This window comes from Egretta garzetta, unplaced genomic scaffold (genome assembly GCF_000687185.1).
Source record: "Egretta garzetta isolate BGI_Z169 unplaced genomic scaffold, ASM68718v1 scaffold712, whole genome shotgun sequence".
NCBI lineage: Eukaryota > Metazoa > Chordata > Aves > Pelecaniformes > Ardeidae > Egretta > Egretta garzetta.
In genome coordinates this window covers 393827-411841 of record NW_009258883.1, presented here as the reverse complement: position 1 = coordinate 411841, position 18015 = coordinate 393827, and the positions used below count along the sequence as shown (strand labels likewise).

At 38.3% G+C, this 18015-nt stretch overlaps 1 protein-coding gene across 2 annotated transcripts; it reads left to right on the top strand.

Moving 5' to 3' along the window:
• Positions 1-2855: 2855 nt before the first annotated feature.
• Positions 2856-12740, top strand: TMEM267 (transmembrane protein 267). Of its 2 annotated transcripts, none has more exons than XM_035889491.1 (3): positions 2856-2975; positions 5507-5894; positions 12364-12740. In XM_035889491.1, exons 2-3 carry the CDS (start codon positions 5571-5573, stop codon positions 12697-12699), a joined length of 660 nt encoding a protein of 219 aa, XP_035745384.1. In that variant the 5' UTR covers positions 2856-2975; positions 5507-5570; the 3' UTR covers positions 12700-12740. The 2 variants fall into 2 exon arrangements, with proteins under 2 accessions (XP_035745384.1, XP_035745385.1); XM_035889492.1 differs by lacking the exon at positions 2856-2975 and adding an exon at positions 3390-3439.
• Positions 12741-18015: the final 5275 nt, after the last annotated feature.

The window sequence follows — 18015 nt, the reverse complement described above, 5'->3', positions numbered from 1 at the left end:
TTGGGATTTCGGGGGGAGTGTGTGTCAAGTTGTTGAGGGAGCCCCGTGGCGTTTACAGTGCGATGGGTTTTACTGAGAAGAAGCTAAAGCCGGGGGAAGGCTGTCGTCGCAGTCTGACGGGAGCCGGCGTCAAATGCCTGTTTTCCTTAATAGAGGTACCTATACGTCGTGTCAGGTCTTGATATAAGAAACGGTAATGCGGTGCTTTACCTAAAGCCAGGCGTGCCGCTTACATGTAAGGCTCCGTGACACTCTTGCCTCCGTTTTTGCTGTAAAGATGACTGTACGTTTTGATTTTTTAGTGACTGAGGAGATGGCTGATGAGGGGTGCTTGGCGTGGAGACAAAGCAGACCCCTTCCTCAAGACATAAAAATTGTTGCTGATCTCTGTAATTTTACATGTCTGTGTGCCGCACGCCTGGCTCTCCTGTGTCCCTCTCTTTAGTTACACGTACTATATTTTAATCTTAAATTGGATTAGCTATTTATGAGCCGAATGCTTTTATAGTTAATGAGGGTAATTCATAAACCACTCGTGCTTTCCCCCGCCCCCCCCTCTTTTTTTTTTTTTGTCTAGGATGACAAATGATTTTTTTCTTCCGGTGGGTAGTACTGTAGTCTGTTTCTAGTTACTAAATACTTTCAGGATATTTCTTTCAACTCTTTTAGGTACATCTCAGTTCCAAAGTACTCGTTAAGGAGAAGGTCTACATTTTGGTGTCTCTGATCTCCCGAGGTCCCTTCCAACCCTTGCAATTCTGTGATTCTGTGATTCAAACACTTTAATTTATGGTCCCCGAAATAAACAATTTCTTTAAATCCTGATTTTATGGGTGAGGTTGTTTGGGGTTTTGTTTTTCTTAATTTCCTTGTTCCTCAGTATCTTGGTAAAATCCTACCAATTTCTTGTGTGCCTTTGTCCTCTCTCCAGCCTCCATCCACCTTCCAGCTCCAGTAATGCATTATAATTAACTGACCCAAAAATACTTGCATTATCAGTTCTTCACAGAGTGTTTTAGGCTCAGATCTGCTTTTCCATGGGATAATACATTAAAGGTTTGAGCTTGTGTCTTCGGTGGTAATTGTACTTTATGAAGTTTTCCATATAAATTAACATCCAATATAAAATAATTTTTTTTAGGCGATTACAGAATTGTAAGGGACTACTGTGATCTTTTGACTTCTTGCCATTGCATAATTCTACGGTTTTATGTATTAAATTCCTATGAGTATTCCTGTATCTGATAATTTCATGCAAAATCGGAGCAAAAATTTTGGACAGCAGTAGTCCTAAATGATAATTTTAGCCACTGGATTTTTGTTTTGCTCTTACACCATGAGTTGAAAGGCCTCTTAGTGTCAGCTCTTTCCCCAAATGCGTGTTTACAGCTTTGATCTAAATATCTTCTTGTGTCAGTAATTTACAATGCTAACTGCACTTTTGTTAAAATCATTTTTATAATTTCCTTAAATGAAATTAAATATACCAGCAAAATTGCATTTTGTGGGTATAGGCAGGGATCATATGTAATGCTTTATCTCATATAAAAATGTCATGAGAAACCACAACTCTAAGCAGTGTTACTCTTATCAGGTGCTGTGTGTGTGAGTTTTATGTAAACCCAACCTAAGTCTTTCCTTCAGTATGTTAACTGGAGTGGCCACCCGTAGGTTTCTAAGTATTCTTGTGTAATACATCTGTTTCCCAATGTTCTAACAAGAATGTAAGCTCCACAACTATGCTTTCTGGGATGTATAGGATAGAAAAACCTATGACACTTTATTGTGATATTTTGCAAACGCTCTGAAAATCATTATTTTTCAGGCAAAACCTGCGGTTTCTACTTTTATATTAAAAAATGTAATTTCAGAAATTATTTTGGTTGAACAGCATTTTGCTTTTTATAGGCTGATTTCACTTTCAATATGCAGAATATTTATACTCACGCCGTTGTACCTGGGAACGTGACTTGATTTTTACATAGCCAGCAGTCATTTTTGGCTATGAAAGACAGCAGAGACAGACTGTTCAAAAAGAACTGTTATGCCATGGTTGTGGCTTTTGGCTAAGGGTAATCTGAAGCCACAATTTTGCTTCCTGTTCTTCATTCTGGCTCAAAGACACCCATTCACATGTTGTCCTCGTTTTCCAGTTGGCATTGTTGCCTTTATTTCACTCATGACATGTAATTCTCAAGTCGTACTAATTTTGGATTTTTTGTAAGTCTGTAGTGATACTTTTGCTGTGTACTTTATGCACCTGTTAATAATACCCATAGCAAAGCAGTGTAAGCCTACCACAGAACTGACACAAACCTCTGTTGCTATTTGAATTTATAGGTCTCTGTTAATCTATTCCAAGATCACTAATTGATGGGATGAAATTACAAAGAGATCCCTGGGTGTGACTCATAAATGTTTCATTAGGTGGGAATCTGTCAGGCACACAGTTCTTCCAGGCACACATCTGTTAAAATAGATCTCTGTATATTTTGAAATGCAATTACTTAAAACAGAAGGCTGGAAGTACCCTTTTCTGACTTTATGACATTGTGTTTTATCATCTTTTAATTGTTAGCTTTTTTCCGTCTTTATTTGCGCCCTTCTCTTGTTTTATGGTCTTTTTTTCCTGCTTTCTTTAACAGAGCTTCTAAGCCCTAGCTGAAGTTGCTTTTGGATCAATTATATTTGTTCAGGAATTAATTAAAAAGATGTTGCTTTTTTCTGTATTTTTTACTGTTCTTCAGTTTTCATGTATGTTTTAGAGAGAGTTTGAAGAGCCTTGTGTAGTATTGGTGCTTACTGCTGCCTGGTTCAATTTATATAGGATGGAACAAACGGTGTTTGGTCTTTTCTGCATTGGACTGGGCAGACTGGATTCAGAAAACACAGAGGCTCAACGCTGAGGTGTTGACCACGTTTGCTACTCGAGTAAGGCAACTGCAATGGAAAAAATACGTTCTCCCAGTCACAGGGTAAGTTTGATTCTGAATACTGGTGTGCTTTTTAAAGGTATGTTGCTACATCAGCTCTTCCCAGATTAGATTCTTAGATTTTCTGGTAATTTTAAATAAAATGCAATCTGACACGATGATTATATAGAAGAAACATTTGTGAGATCGCTATTTGTTCCTTAAAATTGAATTTATTCAGAAATGTGCTGTAGATTGTAAAGTCACCCACCAGAAGATGGCAGTTCCAGTGTTTCAGGAAATACTTGTGTCTACATGTTCATTCAGAACAGGCATAGTCACGGTTAACAGACTCTAAACTTGACCCACTTTTTTTCATCTGTGCACGAAGTCCATGTATTATTCATGCTTTCTTCTCTTTTTTTTTTTTTTAGTCTTTTTCAAACAAATGCTTCAGTGAGATTTTTTCCTGTACAGATCAATGCCAGTAGCCATGTCTTGTGGATAATTCTACAATAAACAGGCATGTAAATAAGCTAGAAGAAACATTTTATATTTTGGGGGGCTTATATAATAAACAAATAAATTGAAATAATGAACTATTATGCGTTGACATTGTTAGAAGCATTCTTTTTTAAAGGAAGTCTAATAAATCATAAAAAGCCCATTTAGAATGAAAATTTACCTGGTAGAACTGTAAGAAGAAGGATTAATCAGACTTAATGTGTTGCACAGAAATAGCAACCTCTCGGCAAGATTCCAATTTTAGATAGGTTGTACACTTTGAAACTGTGGTCTCTCCTCAAAAAGACAGAAGAGCGTAACAGCTGGGGGCAGTTAGAGTACATAATTTATATGAGGATTTTTATTTCAGAAGTGTTCTTTTCAATGTTACCACAGAAATGAGTACCCTGTCTTTATAATCTGGGTATCCCATATTGCTTCTTGGGAGTGGGATGGGGGTGTCTTTAAGATACCAAATTATTTTTGGAATTTCTTTTGAGGTGTCAAGCAGTTATTTAAGGACAGTAATTCTTCCCAATAAATCACCTTGTACAAGAGGGTTTCATAACAATTACAGAACCTAAATAGTTTTTAAGGACTTTTATGTGATTATTAATGCTTTTTTTTTCCAAATTACCAATGGTCAACTTTTGAAAAGTAAAATGACTGAGATTAGTTGATTTTCTTTTTTTCTGCAAAAAGAGCTGTTATGAAGGTAATGCTGCAGGCAATAGACAAGTCCTAAAAGTAACAGTTTGCTGGAGCACACACTGAGGAAAAGCATAGGTAGTTTTGCTCTCTAAGGAGTTAGTTTTGGACGCTTCTGCTTGACTGAATGGTTGTTGTGTTTGTGTTTATATAAAGGTATTTTAGTGATTCTGGTTTTCTTAATGCTTATTCTACGTGTCAGCCTCCAAGCTAAACAAGGAATTGCTCAAAAAGGGGTACCAGGGTGATAATACATAAGTTTGCAAAGTATGTAAATGAAAATAATGGTTTGGATTATAGATGAGAAACTCAGTTTTCGCAGCTGTTGCATGGAGAGATTTTTGGCTTTTAGTTCTTCAAGTACCACGGTAATGAGTTCCCATGCCGAACTTAAAGCGACAGCCTCCTTAGACCCATTGCCGCCCTCATCCCACAGCGCGGCTCCCAGCTTATCCCAGCAGACTAAATCAAAAGCATCACAAGCTGAGGTAAAAAAACCATGTGACTGTCCCCATCGCAATAAGCGATTTAAAGTCTTTTTATCATATTTCAGTTCTCTCACAGAGAGAATATGCTGGAACATGTCCTATATTACTTTTTCCTCTTTAGTTATAGCCGTCCCCATGTTCCGGCCTCGGCTGCTCACCTTTTCCCGTAGGTGCTCCACTGCGTAGTGTCTTCAATATTCTTTCAAATCCCGGGTAGACCAGCTACTCCGTCATCAGCCAAGTCCTTCCACCTTTTCATAAAACCACTGTGCCACCGCAGGCACGTCGGGGTGCGCCATCGTAGGCACGTCGGGGTCACCACATGCGGAGGACCAGTCTCCTGACGCCAACCAATATGATCTCCAGAAGCCGTTTATTATAGCTTTGCATACAGCTTTTATAGTCTTCCAAGTCCCGTACACACGGTCACGTAGACTTTCCTAATTCGTACATGCTACTGTCTATCCAGCAAGCATATAAGCCTCTAACTCACTCATTGGTTATTTCATTATCATCATCTTACCCTACTTGCGGTTACTGCTTCTCTACTCTAGCAACTAAGCATTTCCCCTTTAATAGCGTCCCGTACACTGGCTAAGCATTTCCCCTTTAAGAGCATTCCAACCCTATCAGAACCTGATGTCCTTGTTCTGCTAGGGATGTATCCACATAGAGGTGCTTGTTCTAATTAAAACAGGACAAGCATTTTAATTCAGAGCGGTAGTGTTGAAGTCAACAAATTAATTCAACTGAAATCAAAGATTCCCTAGGAATATTAAATGCAAACACTGAAATTGGGGGGTTTATGCTCAGTTGTAGCTGTGATGACAAATGCTTTGTGCTAATGCATTGTTTTTCTTAAAAAGTTTTCTTTCTGTTCTTTGACATTTACAGAACAACTGATGATACAAAGGACAATGCACAGTGTATACCCTGATGACATTCCGTCTGCTGTGACATGGTTTTTACCATGGAATCTGAGACTGAAAAGGCCCATGCTCTTCTCCAAACTTTCAGCACAGCTTCAGTTATTTCTAGTCTAGGTTTGGGAATATTCTGCTTTGTAGCAGACAGACTTCTGCAGTTTTCCTTCATTCAGCAAAATGACTGGCTCCGAGCCTTGTCTGATAATGCAGTGCATGGTATACTAGGAATGTGGTCCTGGGCAATAGTGATTGGACTCAGGAAGAAAAGTGACTTCACTGAGGTCACTCTGGCTGGCTTCCTCGCCTCTGTCATTGATGTGGACCACTTCTTTCTTGCTGGCTCCCTGTCATTAAAGGTAAGTCAACAAGCAGATCAGTGATGGTTTATTTTCTTTCTTCATCACTGTTTACTTTATTGTTCTTCTACCACACCCGATGCAAAAAAAGTTCCAATGGTACTTTAATCAGATGCATTTTTAATAGTTACCTGGGAATTATATTTGTATGCAGTTGTTATGATTTTAGAAGTCCTAAAGATATTTTACATCTACTGTTATGATTCTTACAAGGCTCTGAAAAAAGAGTTCTGAAAACCCATGTATATCATACTCTATGTGTTGCTTTGTTATCCAAGTTAAACAGTTAAGTGCTGTCATTCACACTGTGTGTATAAAGTGGATTATTCCATTTCTGTTTACAGTAAGGGGTAGAAATATCTGGAAAGTAGATAATCCAGCTGCTGTTTGGTCTCATTCAGTCTTACTGAGAAGTAGTACATTTGGCTTTGGACAGCCCTAAATATTTCTCCCACAAACAAGCTATATATGAGCTGTGACTTTTAAAAAGACAGACTGAGTTTGCCCTTAAATATTGCTGGTAGTAAAAAAAACAAAAACAAAACCAAACCAAAAAACAAGTGTCAATCTTGTTAATAAAAGTTAAAAGGTGAACTGGGGCCTGTTGAGGAATATATGTGATCATCATGCATTTGCAGAACCTCTTGTTAGGATGGAGTTTCTCAATTGAATTGGTTTTACCAGATTATGGCATTCTCTTTCACTGTTTCTCCAGTGGTTTAGGTGTGTCCTGTTCCTGCTTCCCCATTCATTCACGCGCATATATTCCTGTTGTCTTGCCTGCTCTGAACATATATACCCAGCTTTCCCTGACCACAGCAGCCTCTTCTGTACACTCTTCAAAACACCTGCACCTTCTGTAAGCTCTGTCTGTGCCAGCCCCAGCTACAGTTCTCTTAACGCTGCCCTCCGATCTCATAGCTCAGGCAGATACCCCTCGCCCCCAGCTAGATCCTGGTCCCCATAGCTGGAGCCCTGCCACTCTGCTTTTTATCAGGAATTTGCTCTGCTCAGCAACAAAAGTCCAGACAGTTTGATTATGCTGGTGTTGCTAGCATATGTATACATACATGCTTCTTACTCTCTGCTCCCCAAAAAAGTATGCCCCCACCCACAGATGGACCTGCACAGGAGAAGGGGAAGATGCTGATCTCTATCCATTCAACCACTGCATAGCTTACTTGTTTGACCATCTCACTTTCTTTCTTCTCCTCCAGTTTGCTCATAATAGTGTTACACTTTTCATGTGGATGACAGAGGAAATAGCTCAGAGAAGGGAAGGAGGTGGAGGGAAAATCACTGTTCTTTGTAATCCTTTAATTAAAGAAGAACAAAGCAAAATGGTGTACTTTTTTTTTTTTTTAATATGTAGGAGAGCTAAATGCAAGAAGCATTATTGCTTATAGTTGAGATGTAAAAATCAGACTTCTGATGGGAAAATAGTTTTTGTTTATGGACAATATCACCATCTGATGTAGAGAAAAGACATTTTCTTGTTTGTGCATTTGGTCAGTTTTCCCCTTATATTTGTCTTCAACAAAGAGGGCGTTTTCACAGAATGACAGAGCGGAAGGGTCTTCTGGAGGTCATCTTCTCCAGCCCCCCTGCTGAAGCAGGCTTACTTGGACCCAGTTGCTCAGGACCATGTCCAGGCAACTTCTGAATATCTCCAAGGATGCAGACTCCACAGCTTCTCTGGGCAACCTGTTCCTGTGTGCAGTCACCGTCACAGTGAAAACATGTTTCCTTAAATTCAGGAGGAACCTCCTGTATTTCAGTCTGTCCCTGTTGCCTCTTGCCCTGTCAGTGAGTGTCACTATAAAGAGCCTGGCTCTGTTCTCTTTGCACCTTCCCTTCAGATATTTGCACACCTTGATGATGTCCCCCTTGAGCCTTCTCTCCTCCAGGCTGCACAGCTCCAACTTTCATCCTTTCCTCATATGCAAGATGCTCCAGTCCCTTTGTGATCTGGGTGGCCCTTCTCTGGACTCGATCTCCAGTAGCTCCATGTCTCTCTCGTACCGGGGAGCCCAGAACCGGACTCAGCACTCCAGAGGTGGTGTTACCAGTGCTGAGGAGAAAGGGAAGGATCACCTCCCTCGACCTGCTGGCAACACTCCTCCTAATGCAGCCCAGGATACCACTGGCCGCCTTGGCCACAAGGTCATATTACTGGCTCATAGTCAACTTGTCCACTGGGATGCCCGGTCATTTCCTCAAAACTGCTTGCCAGCCAGCCAGCCTCCAGCATGTACTGTTGCCTGGGGTTGTTATTCTGTAGGTAGTTCCTAGTTCTCCCCTTTTCTGTACTTTTTGCCTATGGAAATACTGCAAAATTATAAAACTAGATAAGGAAAAGGAAAGTTAGTTTGGTTGATTAATGGGTCCTATAAGATTAACATTTTACTATGGCATTTAAATCTATAAATATTTTAAAGTATATTACTATAAAATCAGTAAATGCAAGTAATTAATAGCTAGTTGTTACAAAGTATTGCTAAAATTTTATTGCTACTTTTTCTTGCATTTGAGATTATCACCATTATTTTTTCTTAGTTATGACCACTAGATGACACTCTTCACCAATGTCTGTTTAGGAAGTTGAGTATTGTACTGTATCATAGAACTGGGAGGTGCCTTCAGTGAGGCAATGCTAAATATGCTTGCACTTTCCATGATGGACAATGTGTAGCCTACCCCTAGTATCCCCAACAAAGTAAATTATTGCAGTTTCATGACTTAATTTGCTCCTGTGTTGTTTCCATTCCCAAGCAGCTATAAACTGTTTTTCTAATTAATATCCAGCTTAGAGTATTGTTGTTGACAGCTAGATCTTGTCTTCTGATTCTTTAAGGTCTCTCTGCAAAAGACAGCTGATTGCTGTGCTCTCCCCCAAAATGTTTTTCAAATCAGAAATACAAGATGTTGCAGGTAGAATAGGCCTTTAGTAACCAGACTTACTTAGCTGAGGTAAGGAGAAGGCAAGACACCCAAAGGCTTTTTGGTAGTCATTTGCTTACAAACTCCTCCCCCTTCCGTATATTAATGGTGCTAGTAAAGGATGTTTACCTGTGAACCATATCCTGTGTAGGTCTCTTGACCCTTACAGCAGTAACAGCATTACTCTTACAACTTGAAAAAACATTATGCTTTACAAAAAGTCTCTTCTTGACTAAAGAACCTGCAAAAAAAAATCTGAAGGGCCTGCATTTACGTTTTCTAAACCTCTTACTATTTTTCTTGTCTCCTCTGGAATGCCTGTTGCCTAAATTATCTTTAAAGGGTTCTATGCCAAGCTGCCCATAGTACTTTATGTGACGCTTCATTTGAGCCAAATAGCATAGATTAATTCCTTCTTAAGTCACATGCATACACTTCGGTCTTTTTTAAAAAGAAAAAAAAAAATCTGTTACAGGTTTTATGTAATCTTGTAACGCCATCAGTCTTTTTTGTTTGTGATACAATGTAATCCCCATAAATTTTTCTGTTGTGCTGTTGCCTGGCTAGCTAGACCTGATTTAAATATGTGATTTTTCTTTTCTCAGCTTAATATGATATGCCTTTCAGTTTCATGTTGTAATTTAAGGCTGTTGCCTATGTAATTTATTACTTTGTGTGATACTTTTTTTTACTACCTATTTGTTAGTTTCAGTCCCATTCCTCTTTAGATTGCAGGATTGAGAGTAACTGATTTAAGAGACTAAAATGTTTACTGCTTATGCAACACGCTACTAAGTAACTAAGTAATAAATTAAGAAATCTAATTAACCACACCACTAATTTGTAACAGTAGTATTTTTCACCTTACACACTTATTTATAGAGGTCTTCATCATCACTCTTAAATACGATGATGGGTTACTTTTTGAAGTAACCCTTCTATGCAGCACAAGGCAGTATTGCCTTCTCCCTCCAGGTGCTACCTTCACGCTACTCCAGCCATCTTTTTGACACAGTTTTCTGTTTGGATTATTTGGCTATTGGACTGTTTTTCATGGTGTCATCATTATTTTTGTGGAGTATTCAGGGTAAATAGTCACCTGTGGTATTTATATGTTTACTCTGAGAAATACTTGTGTGCCAAGCAGCATGTGATCTGCCCTTTTGCCCACATTATTTTAGCGACAAGTGTAAAGTCTACAAAGACTTTGCTACTTAGAATTTGTAGTTGTATTTGTATTCCATGTAGTTTTTACTGTGTATTATATGCACACAAGTGTAGAAGTGTAGAAGAATCTAAGAGTCAGCGGTTGAAGAATCTGTCTCATTGGCGAGCTGTGAAAGTTGCTGCAGCCTGCCATCATACTCAGCATTACTGATAAACAAGAGCAGCGTGATGGGCTAAATGTGATACAGGTACAACTTCAGTGAGAAGTGTCTCCCAGGACTGTAGCCCAAACACTCATGTTGCAGAACAGACGTGCAGAAATTGCTAGCTTGCTACTTAAGACTCACCAGCTTCTAGAAGTGTAGAGAATGCAATTGGTGGCAAACAAGATTGTACTGGTAAACGTACATAACATTGTGAGCTGGTTAATGTGCCACAGCTGACCAACCTGAACTGCATAGGAGCATTTCTGGAACTGGAGAATAAGCTTTGCATACACATAATTTAACATTGAATTCATAGATCAGCCTCCAAACTAAGGACTTCAGCCTTGTGACTCACCACAGAATATGAGTGAGGAAGCCCATGTTGTTACATAAATTCTTTGAGCATCAAAGCAAAGAGTTGTTGTCTCCTGTCTCCTGCTGCTCATCATAGTATGTGAGAGGGGCTGGAGGAGCAAGAACTTCAAGAAGATCTTGCACCTGATTGAAGACATAGGCAAATGGAAAAGGTAGTTTGTGTTGGGTATAAATTCTGTTTTGCAACTGCAGCCTGATCTGTCTCACGGTAGATGTCCCCCTAAATCTACCCAAACCATGATCATCTTTTTCCAGGAGGTTTAAGGCAGAAAATGTTTGTTACTATTATTTTTTTTTTAAGATCTGGTGATTTCTAAAGGCAAACAAATTTGCCTTTTAGGAGAAAGTATAACAGCTTATATTGCCAAATAGAACTGTCTGTCTCTTGGGCTTGGCAGCTCAAGGATGTAAATGTTTCTCTAGTTACAGAATGTAAATGAGAAAACAGCCTATTCTTCTCTCAGGACTTGAGCAACAGCATTTCAGAAGCTTAATGACTGTACTGCAGTTAAAAAATAGGGTTTTCTCTTGCTAGTATTGGTGCTCAGGTTTGCTGTATGAACAACCCTGCCATCTAAAATTCTGTATGAAAAAAATTTAAGCGTCACCTCCCCAAAACTGGATAAAGATTGGCACTGATAAACTGCATACGTAATTAACATTCAAGTTCTTACTCGCTGTGTTGCTGTTGGCACCTAACCTCCATAAAGCAGAGGGAAAAGATACATTTACACTTTGACACTGATTTTTTCGAACTGCAGAAATAGTGACCACTCAGTAGGATATCTGTCAAAAATAATCACCATCCAGGGTGTTTTTTCAAAATTAGACTAGCATGGACTTCTTAGGCTCTTGCTGACAGTAACAAAAATCTGATTGTCTTTGTAGCATAGGTGATAAACAATTTCACCATCACAAGATTTTTCTACTTTAATCTGTCAACAGTCTGCTTGTAGGAAACAGAAATAAGGTTGTAAAGCATATACCCTCTGCACCAACTTTAAGGAGTTGGGTCCATACCATTACAGTTAAAAGCGGCTGAGGTAGTTTGTGAGGTTTTTAATCCCATCACCTGATCAAGAGAGTAATGGACAAGCATGTGGTGGGAAGCTAATAGAGCAAAGCTTTCAGCAAGCCTTTTAACGTTGGCTTTCGTTTAAAGCACAGGCTATTATATTCCAAGGTAGTCCATAAGTTTCCATCTCTGTGTTTTTTTTGTTGTTTTGGAAATTCTTGTTCTGTTTTAGATATTGTCCAACTAAAACAACGTCATAGGTGCTAACTGTAGTAGAATACAGGATGTATTTTTTAAAATATATGCCATTAAAACATACGAAATATTTCAAGTAAAGCATACTAAATATTTCAAGTGTATTGTATGGTTGTTTTCCTTCTAATTATTTTGAAATTAAATACATATAATCAGTGCAGCAGACCATACAAATTCCTGTATACCACATGATTATATGACAAATAGCATACCTCATCCCTCTTCCTCCCTGTTTTGCCTTCGGTAATGTTTAATAGGTTTCTTATCATACAACAGAGAGAGAAAAGCCTGTCCCAGCACCCTCACCCCTGCTACTGACAGGGCAGCACACAGCTCTCACACATCTAAATAGTCATAGTGTTGATTTTGATCAACCACAGCGGAAAGGAACAGTATGTTCTTCTTGGCATTTCCACTTAGCCACTTGATAATACACCTGTAAACATCCGCGAAACATTTCCTTTCTTGTCATGACTGTAGCCATTGCCAATTATATTTTTCTTTTCTGCAGGCTGCTCTGACTCTTCCACAGAGACCACTTCTTCACTGTTCTACTGTGATTCCTGTTGTGGCTCTGACATTAAAGTTTATTATGCACCTTTTCAGGCTTAAGGATTCATGGTGCTTTCTTCCCTGGATGTTGTTCATATCCTGGACTTCTCATCATATCCGTGACGGGATTCGTCATGGCCTCTGGATCTGCCCGTTTGGAAAAACTCCTCCTTTACCATATTGGCTGTATGTGGCAATTACAGCATCTTTACCTCATCTATGTTCGTTTATTATGTATTTAACAGGCACTAGAGAATTAATGTCTATAAAACATGGAATCCACATTGATGTGTAAGAATAATGGCTCTTAAAGGTTGTTTGTCTTAGCACTTGAAATAAGCTGTTTATCACTGAAGCTTCAGAGTTAGGCATTTTAAGCCGCTGGAGCCAGTTAGAGCTCCTGTATCAGTTCCTTGTGGTCATAGAAACCTATTTCATGAATGGTAATAATTTTATATCTGTACATTCCCCTTGTAAAATATGTGGTCTTCCATTATAGTTCATGCATAGCTAGATGATCCTTAGTCTCTCTCTGTAGTAATTATGTTATAATTTACTGCCATGGTGCCATTCATCTGATCACCGTTCACTTTGGATTTGTATTCTGCCTTTAGATAATACATTTTATCTAGATAGCATTCATATAGCACTTTAAAAATGTAAAGTACTATATAAATGCTAAGTACTATTGAGAATTTAGTAGTGTATGGCACTTCTAAAAAACATCAGCCTTTCGAATGTATTTGTTTTCTCGCTGGACTCTTATATACAACTGTTTTAAAAGAAAGTATTTCACAATGTGCAACTGTATATCTGGACCTCTTTGAACACTGCTCTCATATAGTGTTTCTACTAAATTCTATTCCTCTGTAGTTGCTTGGTACTCAATTTGCAGATAATTACTAGCTATTATTTGTGATTGATTGGAAAAAAGAAGACAGTTTGGTTACAGTATTATGTGTGTTGGCCAAATTGTTCAATTTAAAAAATACACTAATGATAAATATTATTTAATTTGGAACTAAGGAATTTTAGTAAATATTTAAAGATTGTGTAAAGGCAAAATTATTTATTACAGTAAAACGTAAGCTTTAGGAAAGATTCAGGAAGACGTAAGAAAATCTAAATTGCTCAAAATGTGAGTTTGCTTAAAGACCTTACTATTGTACTCATAAACAGCATTTTTCAGTAAGTGCAATATCATCCTTGTTATTGTAAAATAAAATGCATTATTATTATTATACGGAAACAGAAATTTCCTCATAAATAAGTTCCTTAAGGAAAAATGTTATTATGTTGCAGGTTCAGAACCTAGTAATTTGCACTGTGGACTATTCAACGTAATGGTTTTCTTCTACAGAAATTTCTCGGATAAAGTCCCAAAGTAAAAATTAAGCTCTTGTCTAGTTTACAGTGTACAAGCTGAGAAATGTCTGTTAGTAGTAATTGTTTTGTTAATTTTTTATTCCTTGAACTCCATTGCCCGTTAAGGAGATGAGGCCTTAATTATTCTAGTTTATGATGAATAGCTGTCAAAAGGGATTGTTTTATGGAAGACCATATGTAGGGTGGCGTGTGCAAAGATTAGGTGATGTGTTCATACCACATTTATGTAAGTAAATGTATTTTAGTATAAAGTACAAAAAAATTACAGGAAAATATTAACTGGGATGGCTGGCTTAATGGGTCCCGGAGACCTTCTATGGCTGCAAAGTACTAAAGGCTCTCTGCAGCACACTATGGGAATTATGGAGTGTTTCATCCTTTTAAAACATGTCTTCCCACAAAAAGAATAGTCTCTACCCTATCTGTTCTTCACGTTAGAAACCCATGCTTATGGAAACTTGTCTGACAGTACAGTGGGCTTGGTTAGCCTTTGTTACAAAATTACTAAAAGATTTTTTTCTTGGAAAGAAGATTGGAAAAGCAGGACATTCCTTAAAGGAATATCCTCATACCATGGATTTCTGTCTTTTATAATATGTAAGAGTTTCCCAGAAACAACATCAGAAATGTCTTGCTTTAGAGCCCTCAGAGCAGGAACTGTCTTATCCAAAGGCATGATGGTTTAGTAGAGCAGCAGGGTTGCTTGTTCACTTACTTCTGACCTGTATTTTAAACCATAGGCTATGAAATGCCAACGATGAATATGTTTTGTGCAAGAAATGAACACTTAAATCCATGTAGAAAATTTTCTGCATTCTTGTTTCATGGTATAATATTGGTATAATTTTGTGCTTCATCCAGATTTGTTGCAAAGGAAAATGTATATAGGAACAAAGTGGAGAATTACACTTTTATCATTTTTAGATGGTAGCTGTAGCGGTTTTGGTAACTATGTGTCCACCAACAGTCCTCAAGATTTGTACTGTACTCTTCTAGCTATGTTTAGGGATCAGTTAACGGGTACATCTCCAGTAGTTTAAAAACACATACACTATTCTCTATCTTATAGTTTTTTGTGGGATTTTTGTTTACAATCATTTTCAGCTGTATTTCAAAATACTATTTTTCTGGTCATGTTCTTACACCAGTTCTATGACAGCAATAGGTGGACACCACTTAGAAACATATTAAGGAAAGTAGCAAGCCCTTGTGACATGAGACTTCTTTCTCTCTCTGCCCAAACAGACATGGCAGTCTCATGCTTCATCCCAACATTTAGGCAACTTCAGCTCAAGCCACTGACAGCTTTTTAAGGTAAAAACTGACACATTGCATGTAACGCTGTAATTTGTGGGCAGCCAGATTAAAGTACAAAGGAGAAGTTAAATATTTGTTTCAGCGCATGTCACCTAGGAGATATGCCTGCCTATGATGAATGAATTCCCTAACAATTTCTTACCAGTATTTCATGTACATTTCAAATTCATTGATCTTTCCAACTATGCATTGATACCTGCCACGTGTAGCAAAACCATGGTAAGAATAAAACAAGATACTGAAAACATACTGACTTTGTGCTTTACTGCATACATTACACTAAGGAGTAAATGTGAAATACAAAAAGCATGTGAATTGCACAAAAAATTGATAATAAACTCAAGCTAATAATTTAATGCACAATGTATGATACATATCACTAAAATACTCGTTATTCCAGTGGTTCATTTATGTGCTGGTTTTGGCTGGGACAGAGTTAATTTTCTTCATGGTAGCAGGTATGGGGCTCTGTTTGGGGTTTGTGCTGGGTACAGTGTTGGTAACACAGGGATGTTCTAGCTGTTGCTGAGCAGGGCTTACACAGGGTCAAGGCCTTTTCTGATCTGCACCCCACCCCACCAGTGAGGAGGCTGGGGGGGCACAAGAAGCTGGGAGGGGGCACAACCGGGACAGCTGACCCCAACTGGCCAAAGGGGTATCCCACACCATATGATGTCATGCTCAGCACATAAAGCTGGGGGAAGAAGAAGGAAAGGGGGAGGATGTTCAGAGTCACAGCCTTTTGTCTTCCCAAGTCATGGTTACGTGTGATGGAGCCCTGCTGTCCTGGGGATGGCTGAGCACCTGCCTGTCCATGGGAAGCAGTGAATGAATTCCTTATTTTGCTTGCATGCGCAGCTTTTCCTTTCCTTGTTGAACTGTCTTTATTCCAACCCACAAGTTTTCTCGCTTTTACCCTTCCGATTCTCTCCCCTGTCCCACTGGTGGAGAGTGAGCAAGCGGCTGGGTGGGGCTTAGTTGCTGGCTGGGGTTAAACTAGGACAGTTTACTATGCTAATCTAAACTACTTCCATGTATTTTCAATTTGTACTTACAAAGCTGAAAAAAGTGTGGGGTTTTTCTGACTTAATTTTTTGTTATAATTGTTCTGCTTTTTTTCCTGCTCTATTGGATTGCTGTCATAAAAAGTGTGTCCTAATAATTGCTAAATTAAAAGACAAATGTTAGAATGTTTCTTCTCCCCAGTCCTCTAGAAATGGAATAAAATTTCTCCTGATTTCCTAGTTGCCTTAACAGAAAGAGTGAACACATTTGCTCTCAGTTTATATTCTAGTTTAAAATGTAATCTGCATTTTCACATGACTGCCGGTACCACTTTTTTCTACAGTGGAATATATTGTATCATGTGCCTTTAATTGGTTATTGATAAGTGAATTATTCATAATTGATGGCATGTTCTGAGGAAAATGCTGGTGAGTTTGAATCAAACTGAAATAATTTTAACAGCCAGGCCGTTGATATTAGCTTATTATCAGAAGAGCATTTCCTTTGCTAATGGAAATAAAGTTTGAGAAAGAGAGAGAGGGAAGGGGTTAAAATTTAGTCTAAAGGAAATGTTAGTACGTAGTTAATTTTGAACACATATTCTTGTTCCTTCAGCTACTGTCAGTATGAAGCTAAATGATTAAATGCCTCTGAAGAGTACATTTCTGGTTTAAGTAATTGAGCCAATCTAAGTTCTGTCAGTTATGCAAATTTATCCAGGGCAGAAGAAATTTTGTATTCTAAGTGTTACATAGCATGGGCTTTGATCAACTGGTAATTTTGAGTCTGCGAACTAGGTTCTGTTTCCCTGCTATAGGCAGGCTTTGCACTGAAACAAAGCAAGAGCTATCGGATTCAAGTACCCTTTGCATTCATTACAAAAAAACAGTAGTAACACTTTTCCTCAAAATAATAAATTGATGCCTTCAGTTCTTTCTTAAAATTCCCCAAATTTTACATCCTCTCTTATCAAATTATAAATTTGAATGCTGTATTTTAGAAGTTGGCTCCTACTTAAAACATAAACCCACAATTAAATAGTACTTGTATTTTTATGTGTATGTTAAGTATCACAAACTGATTTTTCCTTCTACATTCATATAATCATTTTCCAAGCACTTAACCTAATTCTGTATTGAATTTTCCTGGGGTAAGGAGGAGTGTTTGTCTCAATGTCTAGGAAACCCAGGTGTGCTACTACTTAGCAGAAACATTTTAATGCAATGTTAAGGAAATCTTCAGAATATTGAAAACTAGGAAAGAAATGGTACTCTGTTCCTTTTGACAGAAATGTTAAGTAGATTTCTGCGCAGTTTGTAAAAACAGATTTGTTTTAATCAAAACTAATTGACTGAAAACATTTGTATTAGTAAATATGGTTGAACAATCTGTGTGAAAATGGATTTGCGTACTGGAGCTGTTGCAGGGGTAATTGACCGAATCAGGCTGCACGCTGTTGCCATATCCACCACAGAAACAAGTCCTTTGTCCAAGGAATATTACTAACGTCCCTGGAGCCTTCCTCACGTTGCCAGGGGAATTCAGTCTTACTTTGATCTTAGTTGGTTTTCCCCTTAAAAACTGCATAACATTGAGCAAGGGTTCCTGGGCTGGTGGGGGAGTAGTTTCCTTGATCTGCCGTCCGCTCCTTCACAACAGTTTTTACAGACGAGCCACAGAAGCTGGTAGCTGTGAGTTCTGGTACAGGAACTGCGGTAAAGAGATGAAACCAAAGACAGCCGACATAACAATGGCACAAAGAATTTGCAAGGTTATAATGCTGCTAGTTTCACTCAAATTGCTGACAGTCAAACAAAACCTACTTCTTTTTATATATTACTGCCAGCAATTTAAAAGCCAGTTTTGGATGACTGCTTTAAAAATATGAAGTGTTTCTGGGCCA